Genomic DNA, 14,382 nt, shown 5'->3' on the forward strand with positions numbered 1-14,382 from the left:
GCCACTTTTTCATTAATTAAAGGTGTCTGTCTGTACTTGCCCAAATTATTGGGACTGACAGTAGGGGAGAAATCAATCTCCCCATCACAGATCAGAACAGCCTGTGTGGGGACTCTGACTAGGTCAGAATCTCCATCAGTTCCCAAGGTGATACCCACTACCCCCTTAGTCTGTGGTCCAACACTGCCAGCTGTACTAGTGGGTGCAGGTGCCTTAGGGGCTGCAGTGTTGGTGGCTCCACCCTTTTTACAATCACTTGTCCAGTGAGTGGTGTTTTTGCAAAAGCCACACCAGGGTTTTCTTTGACCTTCTTTCTTCTTCTTCTTGGAAGTTTGGGACCCACCCTCAGTATTAGTTTGGGGCCCTGTTGAAGACTTCTGGTCTTTAGCTTTCTGCTCCCCACCCTTCTGGTCTGTTTTCTTTTGGTCACCACCCTGGTTCTGGTTCTTTTGCTTAACTCTGGTTCTAACCCATTTGTCTGCCCTCTTTCCCAATTCTTGGGGAGAGGTTAGATCTGAGTCAACCAAATGTTGATGCAACTGCTGGTTCTGACAGTTATTTAAAATCTGTTCTTTCATAAGCAAATTGTACAATCCTTCATAGTCTGTAACCTTACTTCCCAGCAACCAGCCCTCCAGAGCCTTAGTGGCACATTCAACAAATTCAGACCAGTCCTGAGTCTGTGTCTTCTGGGTATCTCTGAACATTAACCTGTACTGTTCAGTGGTTAAGCCTAACCCATCAATCAGAGCACTCTTCAGGACCAGGTAGTTTCTAGAATCCCCATCACTAACTGTGAGGAGTCTGTCTCGGCCTCTACCTTCAAAGGAGAGCCACAAGATTGCTGCCCACTGCTCCTGAGGGACCTGCTGTACTTTGCAAGCTCTCTCAAGTGCAGTCATCCACTTGTGGATATCATCCCCAACTTTGTAGGGGGGCACAATCTTACTCAGGTTTCTATTATCATAGGACCTGTCTTTATCCTTAGGGATAGTGCTGCCACCAGTGGAATCTAATCCACTCTCTCTAGGCTGCCTTGCTCTAGCAAGTTTCTCTTTGGCCAGGGCAACTTCTAATTCTTGTCTCTGGATCCTAAGTTCAGCCTCTCTCATTTGGCCTCATGTTCCCTTCTCTGAGGGCTAGTGAACTCCCTTCTGGAGTTACCATGAGAACCTCTAGAAACATGGGAAGTATTGGATTCACCTGAGTGATTCCTCCTCCTCCTATGCTCCTGGTTAAGTCCATTTGGGGGTCTAAATGGGTTGGACCTACCTTCAGTCCCAAATAAGCTTAGGTTAGCCTGGTTAAGCCTGCTGACTAACACCTGGCTATCTCTATCATCATCAGACTCACTTTCTTCAACCTCCTCCCCCTCTTCTTCCTCAGGCTGAGTATTCCCAGTGGTCTGGTCTTCCTCATCTATCTGGATAACAGGGGCAGGGGCATCAGGGTTATCTTCAGTGGGAGAGCCTCCATCTCCAGTCCCTGAGGTGCCTGGTTTGGAGTTCTTTAGAGCTTCAGACTGGTCTAACAGCTCTCTGAGGTGTCCTGCTGTAGGAGTAGGACCTGTTTTGATTCCTCTCATGGAACACAGTTGCCTCAGTTCCTTAAATGGAAAGATAGCAAATTTGGATGGTGCCCTTGGAGGGTCACTCTCAACAGAGGTGGTTCCAGTGGATCCCTCTGCTCCAGACATTGCTCTAGTGTGGTGGATGTGTTGCAATCTACCTACACTTGTGTTTTCCTACAAAACCTATCTAGTAGTTGTAGTCAGGGTGTGCTACTCCCTATCCTCTACAACAACTAAGTTCAGTAGAACTTAAGTATATCTAGTCTTGTTTTAGTGTACCTATCAGGTACCTGTATGATCTTTCAAATGATATTTTCAAAGATTGTAATGGTAAAACAACAGCAAGCTCAAATCCCAATCCGCTGCTCACCAATGTGAGAAGTTGGCCTGGTATATGATGCTCACTAGTTCTAGTGATCACCTTGTACCATGCCAAGCAACCCTTATGGTGCAGGTTGTAAAGTCAACCTTATAGACAAGCTATCCTAGGGGTAGCATGGACTAAGCAGTCTTAGGCTAAACTCTGTAAAGGCATGTGAAGCAAGCTGTTTTACCGTACACAATCCCTTGAATACCAAATGAAAGGACACCACACAGATATATATTGAAAATATATATAGATTTATTTCTACAAATAACCCTGATACTCTTTATGAGCACAGAAGCAAATGCGTTAAAAAAAAACACAGTTTAAATACACAAAAGTTGCACAATTATGGATGAGCCCTAGGGGCCACCTAAACCATATACTAAAATAGTGGTATAAGAACCACTATGGGGAAAGTGAAGAGGCCTAGGGCCTGGGGAATCGCTGGAGCTGTTCGGGACTAGCAGTGAAGAAGTCAGGAAAGGCCCGCGGGACTCGGGTGCAGTGCGGAAAGTGCACACTTTACCAATGCAATGTCAATGGTGCGTAAAAGTTACAAAGTTAGTTAAAAAGGAACCTTCCGAGTGACCTAGGAGGATGAAACTTTAGACACAGACCCTAGAGGTGTGTACCAGTGTGGGAACACCGGCGGAGCTGAGTTACCTCACCCACAGGAAGCGGGTGCACAGGGTCGAAGTAGTGTCGGGTTTCGTCACACAGGTCGATGGTGCTTGGAGCTGAAGATGCTGCAGGCGACTCGATGTGAAGAGTTCCGGTGGATCCAAGGGTGGATCTGAAGAGGTGAAGACCTGAAAGCAGAGGGGACAATGTTCAAAGTCACTAGCCAGTGACTACCGTGGAACCAGAGTGGAACCAGGCGATGTCGGGTGCAAACAGGCGTCGAGGTGTAGCTTCTCTCTGCAGCCACGTGGACACGAGGGGTCGAAGACATCCACGAGTCGGTCACGAGCTGTCCCACGCAGGCTTCTCGCTGTTGGCGGTGTCGGCAACTTGATTGGAGCAAACAGGCCTTGGCTAATGCAAGCCACGCAGGAATCGAAAAAGGCTTGTTACTCGGACCAGCAAGGTCAGAGCAGGTACTCCTTTTTACAGGAGTGAGGGCAAGTCTGGAGCAACCAGACCCGCAGTGTAAATCGAAGGTTTCGTCGCCAAGATGGCCGCTAGCCACGTGGCAAGTGGCCGGGATGGCGCGTCGAGTGGCACAGTGCAAAAGGGCCCCACGCAGATCGTGGAGATGCTGGATGGCTGATCTTCGGTGCAAGGGCTGCTCGAGGTTGGGGCTTCTCAAACTCCAAAGCACAGCATCGAGGGTGCCTCTGATGCTGTGCAGTCAGCGTTTCGGGGGTCTTCCAAGAGGTCCGGTCCCACGTCTCTCGGTGCCTCCACGGGTCCCTTCTTTGCAGGGACTGTGGATCGGGCGGTGAGAAGTCTGGGAGTCTGGGTCTTGTCAGGCTCCGGCGGGAGGCGGCGGCAAAGCAGACGTCGAGTTGCTGGTTGGTGCCTGTATTCACAGGGTGGTCACTCCTTGGCCACAAGGGAGATTCTCTTCCGTCTTCTGTGCATCAGAATGTCGAAGTCCAGTCTTCTTCTGTATTTCAAGTTGATTCAGGATGATCTGAAGTCTCAGGACACAGCTCCCACTCTTATTCGAATCTGGGGGGCCGGATCACCTACTAGGTCCCTCCTCTGGGTGGAACCAGGAAGGGGGGTGGTTACACCCCCTTTCCTTTGTCCAGTTTCGCGCCAGGACTGGGGCTGGAAAGCCCCAGCACCGGTTTGAACTGGCCTATGCACAGGGACACCTTGTGTGCCCCAGGCATGTCTGATTCTATTCAGCCCTGTCCTACCCAATACACAAAATCCTGTGTGGAGTGGTGCTAGCACCTCCCCAGGCAGGAAACCCTTTGTCCAAGCTGCCCTCGCTGGAAGGACTCCCAGCAGCAGGAGGTCAGACTTGTGTCTGTGGTGGCAGCATCCATTTTGGGATGCTAAGGCTCTGTTTAACTTTAACCGGGGTTCAGGCTAGGTACATGTCGTGTCCCTCTAGAAGGGTGGAATGCTACCCCCGTCGCCAGAACTGGCGAGGGGGTAGTATTCCAATTCGTATGACACCTTACTCGACATGTTTTGATAAAGCCAAACCCAAGATAGCATTTAACCGCGAGGTTCATAATGCACTTAAGAGTATATGGTATGGCAATATCATGAAACAGCTAAAGGACATGGTTCCGAAAGCTGCAGACAGGCTCAGCTCATGCCAGAGCACCATCTCACATATTTCCAAGCACTCTGCCTCCAGGATTGATGAGGCCTTCCATAGGAGTGGCTGACAGGAACATATGTGTCCATTTTAGGTTAGGTATAGGCATACTACACCTAAGTAAGGGGTGGTTACACCGACTTACCCCAGCTGAGTGATCAGCCAGTTGTGTCAAATATGGAGGCCAGGCCAGGGGTGGCACAATACATGCTGCAGCCCCTGGTAGGCCTTGGAAGCACCTATGCCCTGGGTACCTGGGTACACTGTTACAGGGGCCAATAAGGTGAACCAGTTCCAATTTCGTTATGCACCTAAAGTACATGGGTTACAATTTAGAGAGAGAACAGCAGGCTGTGGGTCTGATTAGCAGGCCCACAGCCACATTAAGTCATAAACCAGTGAAGCAAAAAGCAAAAATTTGGGGTGACCATAGGATAGCAGACCCTACTCTCCTACACCTGAGCCCCCCCAACGAGTAAGAGCATCATCCTCCGAACTAGTCAATGGCTACTAGTTGCCCTATGACATTAGAGGTCAACAAAAAGAGAGATAGGGAGAATGTAGAGACACTCTTAGTCCCCGGTTGTATATATTTCAACAAAGTAAGAGTGTTCCAAGTCAGTCAAAAGTAACAGAAGGAGCTACTGTATAAGGTAAATACACGACCCCTCTCAGGTATGTATAAAAAGCCCTCACTCACCTACCTGGTAGGTGACATGCTTCATCATTCGGCCCCACTGGAGAGGCGAGTGCCTCCCCAGTGTGCTACAACGCCAGAACTACTGCGGAGCAGGTTTCTTGTGAATAGACGTGAAAGTGAGTGATTTTAGGGTGATAGTGATGTTAAAAATGACTATGGTGTATCAAAAAAAGATTTAATGTTTGATCACTTAGACATGTTAAAAGTTAAAGTGTGGAAAATACGGCCAAATAAATTGATTGGTTATTTCCACTATAAATAGTCAGTCAACATGTTTCTGCCTTGAAACGGTGTCAATTTACCAGGCATTCATCAGGACAAGTGAACTAAACCCCCGCGGTGTGGATGCGCTAAGGACCACCCTGACCTGGGGACGTGAAAGTAAACAAGTGTAAAAAAGTGCAAGTGGAAGGAGGGCCAGCCTCCTATAGTACTCCCCGTTTGGGAGACTCAAAAATAATGCACTTGTATGGTGAGGAGTAAGCACATCATGGATCACGGGAGAGGGGTAATGGCGTAATTGGCACACCGCCCTCGACGCCAAGCACCCTCTTGGTACCTGTCTCTACCCTCGTCAACCGGATCCCGTACCCATCTACGGGATCCGGTTGACGAGGGTAGTTGTAGCACACTGGGGAGGCACTCGGCCTCTCCAGTGGGGCCCAATGATGAAGCATGTCACCTCTACCAGGTAGGTGAGTGAGGGCTTTTTATACAGACCTGAGTGGGGTCGTGTATTTACCTTATACAGTAGCTCCTTCTGTTACTTTTGACTGACCTGGAACACCCTATGAAATTAGCCTACTCAGTGCTTAATTTCTAAAAGAATGAGGGCTGGTGCCCAAAGCTCTGCTCAGAAGCCCACAGCTAGTGCAATTAAATGTTAGGGCACCCAATACCAAGGATGCATAGTCTTTATTCCCTCTTATGCCTCATTAATCCACTACCAGACACTCCCTGCCCCTTTTGTCTCACTTTTGCAGGTTCCTGCTTTCTCCCATTATAACGGATTTCCATCTTTCTGTTCCTCCGTCTTTTCATTATGTATGTTTTTCTCTCTCTTCCCCTCGTGAATGTCTGAGTGCTGGTCCCCAAAATGGTCTCCCACTGGCAACCACTGTCTCAAATTAGGCACCCAGCCAATCCTTCTCTAACACATGAGTGATTTTCAGCTTTCAGGCGGTTTTACCCTGTTTTCTCCTTCACCACTTGTTGTCTTGTTCTCTCCCGTCAACTCTTTTCAAGTTCTTGCTGATATAGACTAGAGGAATGCCGCAACCGTAAAATGAATGTGAATGTGAATGTGAATGTGAATGCCCTTCTTACAATTTAAATTTCCTTTATTGCCTGTATATTACTCATACAAAAAACATTCGCCTGATGAGTTAGGGCTTTTTGTGGTACTTTTTGTTCTCTTAGTTCTGTCCTTTCCTCCTTAAATCTCTTTCACTGTCAAAATACAAGTGGTAAGGGATACCTACATATGCATCATTGTACGAATGACTACTGCCATTCGTGGCTAACCCTGCAACAGTACTCGTGGTTGTATACTGTATATAAAATAATTTAAAAATATATATATATATATATGTATTTTTAACAATCTGCATCAATGGGGTCGGATTTCAGAAAAGGGAATGTGTTTATGAATGGTATCAGTGGTTTCCAAAATCAGTTGTGTTTCTTGAATTTTTAGATTTTGTCAATATTTGTCTTTGCAAGTTTGCTTCCTACTCACCGTGAACTAATTCCATGACAATATAAATGGGCTGCCTCTGGGTGCAGACTCCGATGAGTTTGACAATGTTGGGGTGGTTATACTGCTTCAGGATTCTACAAAGAGAGAAAAGTTAATATGAATGAAGGACTTTCCACACAGCGCCATAGAAAGAGAACATCCATGAAGCATGGCCGTATTAGTGATAATCCAGAATGATAGATGTTCAAATGCTTCCTCAGGTAACCTCCTAGCTAGAACTGGCACTTTGTTGAGAAGCACTAGAACTCACCAAAATATTCTATTTTGAGCAATTCTGGTATGTTACTGTTTAAGGAAGCAAAAGACAAAACCTCAGTGGGAAAAAAGTTAATGTTAGTTCTCCTCAAGACACTCTGAAAATCATATACCCACACACAAGTTCATACAAAGTTAAACACCGGGACATGGGAAAAACTACATAGATAGAAACAAACAAAATCTATACATTCAACATGCGTAGATATGCACACACACAGTTACAAGAACACAACAGTGCTTCCAAGACAAATCTTAAATGTGAGTTCTGGGAGTTGCCCCCATTCTGCTCTGCTTCTTGCAGATGTCAGAGCAACCCCGAGTTTAGAGCAATTAAAAACTTCAGCCTTTGTTAGCGCCAGCCACAATCGGTGAACACGTAGAAAACACTCAAATGAATAACGCAGTACTTCTAACTTCAAGTGGTCCTCTAATGTACATGCTGTAGTAAACATCATGACAAAGAGTACATCTAAGAGGTTCCAACACTTTAAAAGCCTAATGGTCAGTCCAGGTACTGTGAAAAAGGAAGAGAAACCAATCACTTGCTGAAGGATTTCGAAATGAACAAAGGGAAGAGGGCCCTGATGACTTTCCTGGAGGCCTTCACAACACAACTACACAACACAGAGGCAGCACTTATGGAGACGGGGTTTGGGGAGTTAACTGGAGACCATCATCTACTAGAATTTTAGTGATGTCAGTGTTAACTGAGTAAGGGGATGTCCAAGTTGTAGTTCTGGAGCTGCTTTCACAGTATGTGAGCAGCTCCAGGACTGTTTGGGGTTGCGATCCACACGCACCCATTTTTAGCTCTCGCTGAAGCCAATGCGAATGCGTTGCTTCTACAAGAGTATTGTAGGGCTTCCAAAAATGCTCCTAAAGTCTGCAGATCGGACACAGTGCATGTGCGCCGGGAGCACGCACACCATCTGACCGCCTGCAGCTTTGGGAGCAATTTCGCGGCCGCTTTGATGTTTTCAGTGAGCCGTGCGGCCACTGAGAACATCAAAGCGGCCGCGAAATGCTCACCATTTGTCCCCCCCTCCCTTCTCACCCAGTTAGTTTTACCTTCAGCACCTTTGGGAGACTTTCAAGAAAGAAAGCTTTTACGAGAAAGTCTCCAACATCATCGGGAAATGCATGATTACATCCGCTGCCTTTACACATTAACTCCTAGGCACACATGGGGCAACACCATGGCATAAATAGGTAACATGCACATGCGTTGAGTGAGAGGTGTAAAATATAAACGTTTATTGCATTAACGGGATCATGCTAATACTGCGCTATAAAGCGACTTTTAAAACTCTGTTACGAGTGACAACTATCAAACACAATATTAAAATTAAATCAGTAGTGAGCATTTTAAATGTACACCCACATTTTGAAAAATAACGCGCCAGGCGTTCCAGAATAATGGGTAATAATGTGACGTTTGAAAACTGCCCTTCATGCTGCGTGCTGTAACATGTAGTGTACCCACTGAGCTGTCCTAATCACACAGTCCGAGTTGCAAAAGCAGACGAGGAGCAACAAAACTATATAACGCCTTCCCGCATAATTACCCACCCATAAAACCCTATTAATTCTCAACGACTCCAACAGAACATTACAGACTGGAGCCGTCATTGTGTGTCCGCCAATGCCCCCTTTGGACAGCACCGGAAAGTTCATTAGCATGCTGTACACCTGACCATTGTGTTCCATCCACCTTGATAAAGCGCTGTACACAAGCAGTTGGCGCCGTACATTTAAAAATGGCATTGAAACAATACTATACAGGTAACACCCCACTGTTCTCTCCTCCCACAAACTTGTGAAGGGTACCCAAGAGTGTAGTAGTAGTAATTTATTTGTTGATTAATTAAAATCATTACAAACAAGAAGAACATAAGAAAAACAAACAAATATACACAAAACTTTTTAACATCCTTGGAAAGATCCACCAATTCTGAGTTAATGAATAACATTATAACATATTATATAAAACCTTACATAAAAATAGTTAAAGTGCATTGTGCTTACTAAAGTGCCTTATGCAAGCAGCAAACTCTATTTTAGCATCATCTAACTAAAGTGACATACATTAGCAGCACATATTCTTATTGCAGTTATTTTTCTATTATCCATTCACAAGCAATAATAAAGTGCGATGTGCATCACTACCAAGGTCGATTTATAAATATTATACATGTGACCACAGTGCTAACCTAACTTCTGCTTGTCGCTAGTTTTATAACTTCAAAGATTAGTTTGTAACAGATCACAAACTAAAGAAAGTGCAATGTGCATTCAATATCCAGATTTTGCTGCCAATTCAATCTTTTCCGTAAAATCTTTCAACAAGTTCCATGAACATTATTTAAAAATTCTAACAATAAACTTAAAAAGACACAAACAATGCTTTAAAATAGCATCCACTGTACTAGGGCAATACTCGACTATACAATTATAAAATAACTAAAACAGTCTTCCTTAAAAAAAATTCGATATATAATTCTTTATTTTTTAAAAACATTTTATAAACCTTATAGCCAAATCAGTATTTTTCTTAATTAATTTACCACGGAATTCATTTACTTAAACCATCTACTTTTTGAAATGTATTTTCCGCAATATTAACAAACTTAACAAAAAGATGAATACGTTTAATTTCGCCCCAATGGTTCTGAAGCAAATCACGAAAGAGATCTGGTGAAAGAGCTACCCCCTGTCTGTCTGCAAGTGCGTGTGAAGATTGCCTGAGGCTGGGCTGCTGCTCGGAACCGCACTCTCGCTGAGGGCTGCTGGTGGTGAAGGCAGACTACCCCGTGTTTGGCCGGGGTGCCGAGAGCCGGTGTGGGAACGCGGGCAGTGTGAGCAGGCCCGGACTGGCCGTTGCGGGCTCCGGGCAATTCCCCAGGGTGGGGGCCGTTTTTGGGCCCCTGGGGGCCGTTTTTGTGACAGGGCCGTTTTTGCAGCAAAGCTGCAAAATCGGCCCTGTAACAAATTCGGCGGAAAAGCGGCCCTGGTAAAGAGCTTGGTGGCATCCCCCTCCTCCCCCAGGGCCGGTTTTGGTTGCCAGTCCGGCCCTGAGTGTGAGAAGGCCCGGAGGACTGCAGTGACCGGCGGCTTGGGACCCTGTCTGGCCTATTTGGATATTCACCTACCTTTGGAACGCTTGGTTAGATTGCTGTTGGGAGCTCTTGGCTCTCCTTGGGAAATTAGTACCTTTCCGGGACTTTGTTTTGTGATATTTTCTTCTGACATCTGTTGGGGCATTCATGGCATGAAATAGAGCCCCAGGACCTTGCCTCGTGAACCGCTTGCGTTTCGAAGCGGTTTTCTGCAGTATTTTAGACTGTTTTACCGGCTGGTGAAACACGAGCAGTGTTGCCAGATTTTTTCACAACTGTCACGCCCAAAAGCAACGAAAACAGTAGCCCAAAGTAGCAAAAAGTAGCCCAATTTTGCCACTCCATTAACTTACGTGTAGCCTGACTACAACATTCACAAATATACTTCTATTTCAAGGATTATATGTTTACCTCCCACATTAATCAGATAACTTACATTTTGTACCCTGAAATCAAAGTTGGTCTGTCAGGAAAACTGTCACTCACTTGATATCGCATGGTGTGGAGCAAGCAGGCCCAAAATATTCTGGGTTCAATTTGGGGGACTGCAAGTGCGGAAACGTTCTTCTTGGGAAAGGTGCTCTTCAGCTTGCATACTCACGTCAGGCCCCCCAGAATAACGGCAATATTGGCCAATGCTTCATGTTTTTTCACACTTGTTTGAATTCTCCCAAAGCAATGCTGAACATCTCTTTACATACGCAAATTATGTATGTTTCGTACTTTTTGGTACTCATCGGAAGAGAGCAGTTCGAGGCATGGGGTGCAGGGCTTGCTGCTTGATGTTCCCATGAGCTGATACCTGATAAAGTGCAAGTGCATTTTGCAGACTCACACAAGCGCCATCTCCTGTTTTTTGCCAGGCAACAGCATGGTAGATCCTTGTTCAGACAGTGGAAAGTTCAATTGTGCCAAAGAGTTCTTCTGGGCCAGGCACTGGCAAGATAAGCAGCAGCCCATAGTCTGGCAGTGGCATGGTGAAGGCTAGCAGCATCTCAGTCTGTGGTTCTGCCAAGATTAACAGCATCCTTCGGGGTCTGGCAGTGGCAGGTGGAGGTGTGGAAAATGCTTCTGACAGTGCAGAATGTAGCAGCACCATTCAGGGTTTGGCAGTGGCAGGTTGAGGTGGGTCACATTGTTCTGACTGGTTAAGGTGCACAAACTTCTTCTTCTGGGCCAGGCACTGCCAAGATTAGCAGCAGCCCATAGTCTGGCAGTGGCATGTTGAGGTGTGGAAAATGCTTCAGGCAGTGCAGAATGTAGCAGCATCCTCCAGAGTGTGGCAGTGGGAGGTTGAGGTGGGCAAAATTGTTCTGACTGGTAAAGGTGCACAAACGTCTTCTTCTGGGCCATGAACTGCCACGATTAGTAGCATTCCATAGTCTGGCAGTGGTACTGCCAAGATTAGCAGCATCCTTCTGGGTCTGGCAGTGGCACTCCCAAAAATAGCAGCATCCTTCAGGGACTGGCAGTGGCAGGGTGAGGTGTGGAAAATGCTCCAGGCAGTGCAGAATGTAGCAGCATCCTTCAGGGTTTGGCAGTGGCAGGTTGAGGTGGGCAAAATTGTTCTGACTGGTTAAGGTGCACAAAATTCTTCTTCTGGGCCAGGCACTGCCAAGATTACCAGCATCATAGAGTCTGGCAGTGGCACTGCCAAGAACAGCAGTAAAACAATTAATTGTAGATACAGCTGTTGAATTTTGCTAGCAGTTCCGGCGAGGGCTTGAACGAAGAGGAATTAAGACCATTGCACTTTAGTCCAAATTTTATGTTGAGTATATTTGATAGCAGTTTCAGACCCATTCGGTTACGGTTCTCATTTTTAAGCAGGGTCATTTGTGAGAACACTCGTTCCACTTGTGCATTTGATATGGGTAGGGTCAGAAGTTGAATGGCGCCCATGGCCAACTCCTGAAACCGATGATTCCCAGCTGCATCTCTATAATTCAATACTTCAATCCAGAAGGATTCCATGCCTGAAGAGGTATTGAATGAACATGAAGTCACTGTTCGCCACTGCGTTTCTAATATGTGTGTTGGGTCTGCAAAACACTCTTTTGGCAAGTCAGTAACCAGAGGTTTAGAATCTGAAAGCACATTTTGGGGCTTCAGAAGCTCCAAATGTCTTAGGAGGCTCAGCGAATCTGGCAAGCGCATCTGATACTCTGCTGCCAGAACTTTAACAAAGTCTGTGCACCGTTTTTCTATGCAGTCCTTGGCAGCATCAGGCAGTTTGCTTTCTTGGAGCTTTTTACGGACGTCAAGGCCAAGGTCAGCATCCTCCTGCCCAAGATAAATGGCACTACTTTGAAGATCTAAATTACACAATTGCTTCTCACTATTGGTACTGAAGACACTGGGCTTTACAATTCTTCTCATAGTGGACCTATATAAAGTTTGCAAATCCCGGAATATGTGGAGGACATCACCAGATTCAAGCTGAAATGCTTTGTTCACTACCTTAATTTCTAGCAACATAGGTCTGAAGAAAATAAGATAGAGATAATTTGTCTCGTCATTGTACATTTCTTGCAGCATTCTAGCTGCATAGCAATGTTCTACGTATGATGCGTTGCAAAAGTGCAGCTTTAGAGCATCATACTGCTCCAGAAAACACTCCACACAATCCGCCATGATAAGCCACCGCGTTTCACATGGCGAAATAAGCTTCAATGGCATTCCTCCATCCAGAGTTTGATATAAATCTCTGTAGACTGCCTGGCGCTTTGGAGAATGTGCAAACCAGTTGTAGGTTTCTCTCACCATGAACTCCACATGGCTGGGCAAACTCTGCATTGCTTTTCTAGCAACAATGTCGAGCGAGTGGCAGATGCACCGTACAAGCTGCAAAGTAGGCTGCTTTTCTCTCAACAAAGTATATGTGGAGTGGTTTTTGCCACACATCACACTTGCGCCATCTGTACCTACCCCTACCATATTTTCATTTGGAAGCCTGCTGTCCTTGAGGAACTCCAGAAGTGCATTTGCAATGTCTTGTGCACATGCCTCTTTCAGTTCTATCATTCCAAGGTAACTACTCACAATTCTGCTACTTTTCTTACTGAAGTATTTTACACAGATGCACAGTAGTTTCTTTACAGAAATGTCAGTGGATTCATCAATGATCAAAGAATACGGAGAACTGCCCATATCTTGAAGGAGCTCCCCTTTGAAACAGGGGCCTAAAAGTCCATTTATTAAAGCTGTGCACTTTGTCCTGTGCATACGGAAAGGAGGAACTTCTTCACTTAAAATTTCTCCCAGTCTGTCAATGCTGTTGATTGATGTACTACATGCAGTTTGCACAGCAATCCTAAGCTCTCTCCTTTTCTGGTCATTTGATAACTGACAAACTGGTTGTGCAAAAGATGCCATGTTTAGGCTAGGTGTGTCCATGCGCGCACGATGTCTAGCTGTGGATGCATGCAGCTTTAAATCATGGTAGTGGGCCCGCAGCTGTAAGTGACAGTATTTACAGTTTGCCTTTGCTTCATCTGTTTTTACAGGGGCAATCACCCTTTTTTAGTTCGGGGTCAGACTCCCATTCCTTTCTGTACACTTTCTTGTACTTTGACCACTTGCCCATTTTTAAAGTTAGTTTGTAGCTTCTTGGGACCTGGTAGAGGACTGTACAATCTCTGCTGTGTGGTAGGGCAAGTATCTGCAATTGGAAGAGATAGAATATCCGTCAACATCCCTGGTTCGATAAAGTTAGCCAAAAACCATATCATCACTTGGTCCTGCATTGATCACCCAAAAAACCCACACAAAAGGACAAAGTCAAATCATAATTGAACCTTAAAACGCATTGCACACGTCACCCATGGTCAACGTACTAGCCATCTCCTTAGCATTGTAACTCAGTTTATCACTCATCCCAATATGCAATGCAAAGTAACCTTCAACATATCTCCACCTGTGTTTGCCCCTGTAAATATTTGGTCATAGGCTGGACCACTGGGATTGTGAGACTGCGAGACAGAAGCATTTTTCCGCATAATTATAGATTTGACACATTCGGCGCAAATCGATCTGCTACATAATCGGCAGATATTACCAAAATAAATTGTTTCCACCTGAAATGGATCAAAAGTTAACAAAAACAGAGACAAGCTGTTGCCACGCAGTTGCAGCCCCATTGCTATGGTTGAATCGTCAGATTTCTGTTGCTTACTGCTAGCTTTGGGTATTAAACTGGTACTACTGGAGGTGCACATACCCAGATAGTGTTAACAATGCAAAAATGACAATATGGCACATCATGTGATTCATCCGCTTAGCTGGTTACTGCAAGGGGCTGCCCATATGAAATTTGTGTATAATTGTGTTCC

At 45.5% G+C, this 14,382-nt stretch overlaps 1 protein-coding gene and 1 pseudogene across 4 annotated transcripts in view; both read right to left on the bottom strand.

The window, feature by feature from the left end:
• Nucleotides 1-14,382, bottom strand: part of FES (FES proto-oncogene, tyrosine kinase) — a 498,639-nt gene that overhangs the window by 63,559 nt on the left and 420,698 nt on the right. For all 4 annotated transcript variants that reach the window (XM_078683274.1, XM_078683270.1, XM_078683273.1 and 1 more), the window contains exon 16: nt 6,657-6,751. In XM_078683274.1, the coding sequence (XP_078539400.1) occupies nt 6,657-6,751 (95 nt within the window). The remainder of the gene's footprint in view (nt 1-6,656; nt 6,752-14,382) is intronic.
• On the bottom strand, nt 11,726-13,637 carry LOC144825360 (uncharacterized; annotated as a pseudogene).

Source organism: Lissotriton helveticus, chromosome 3_1 (genome assembly GCF_964261635.1).
Source record: "Lissotriton helveticus chromosome 3_1, aLisHel1.1, whole genome shotgun sequence".
NCBI classification, from domain to species: domain Eukaryota; kingdom Metazoa; phylum Chordata; class Amphibia; order Caudata; family Salamandridae; genus Lissotriton; species Lissotriton helveticus.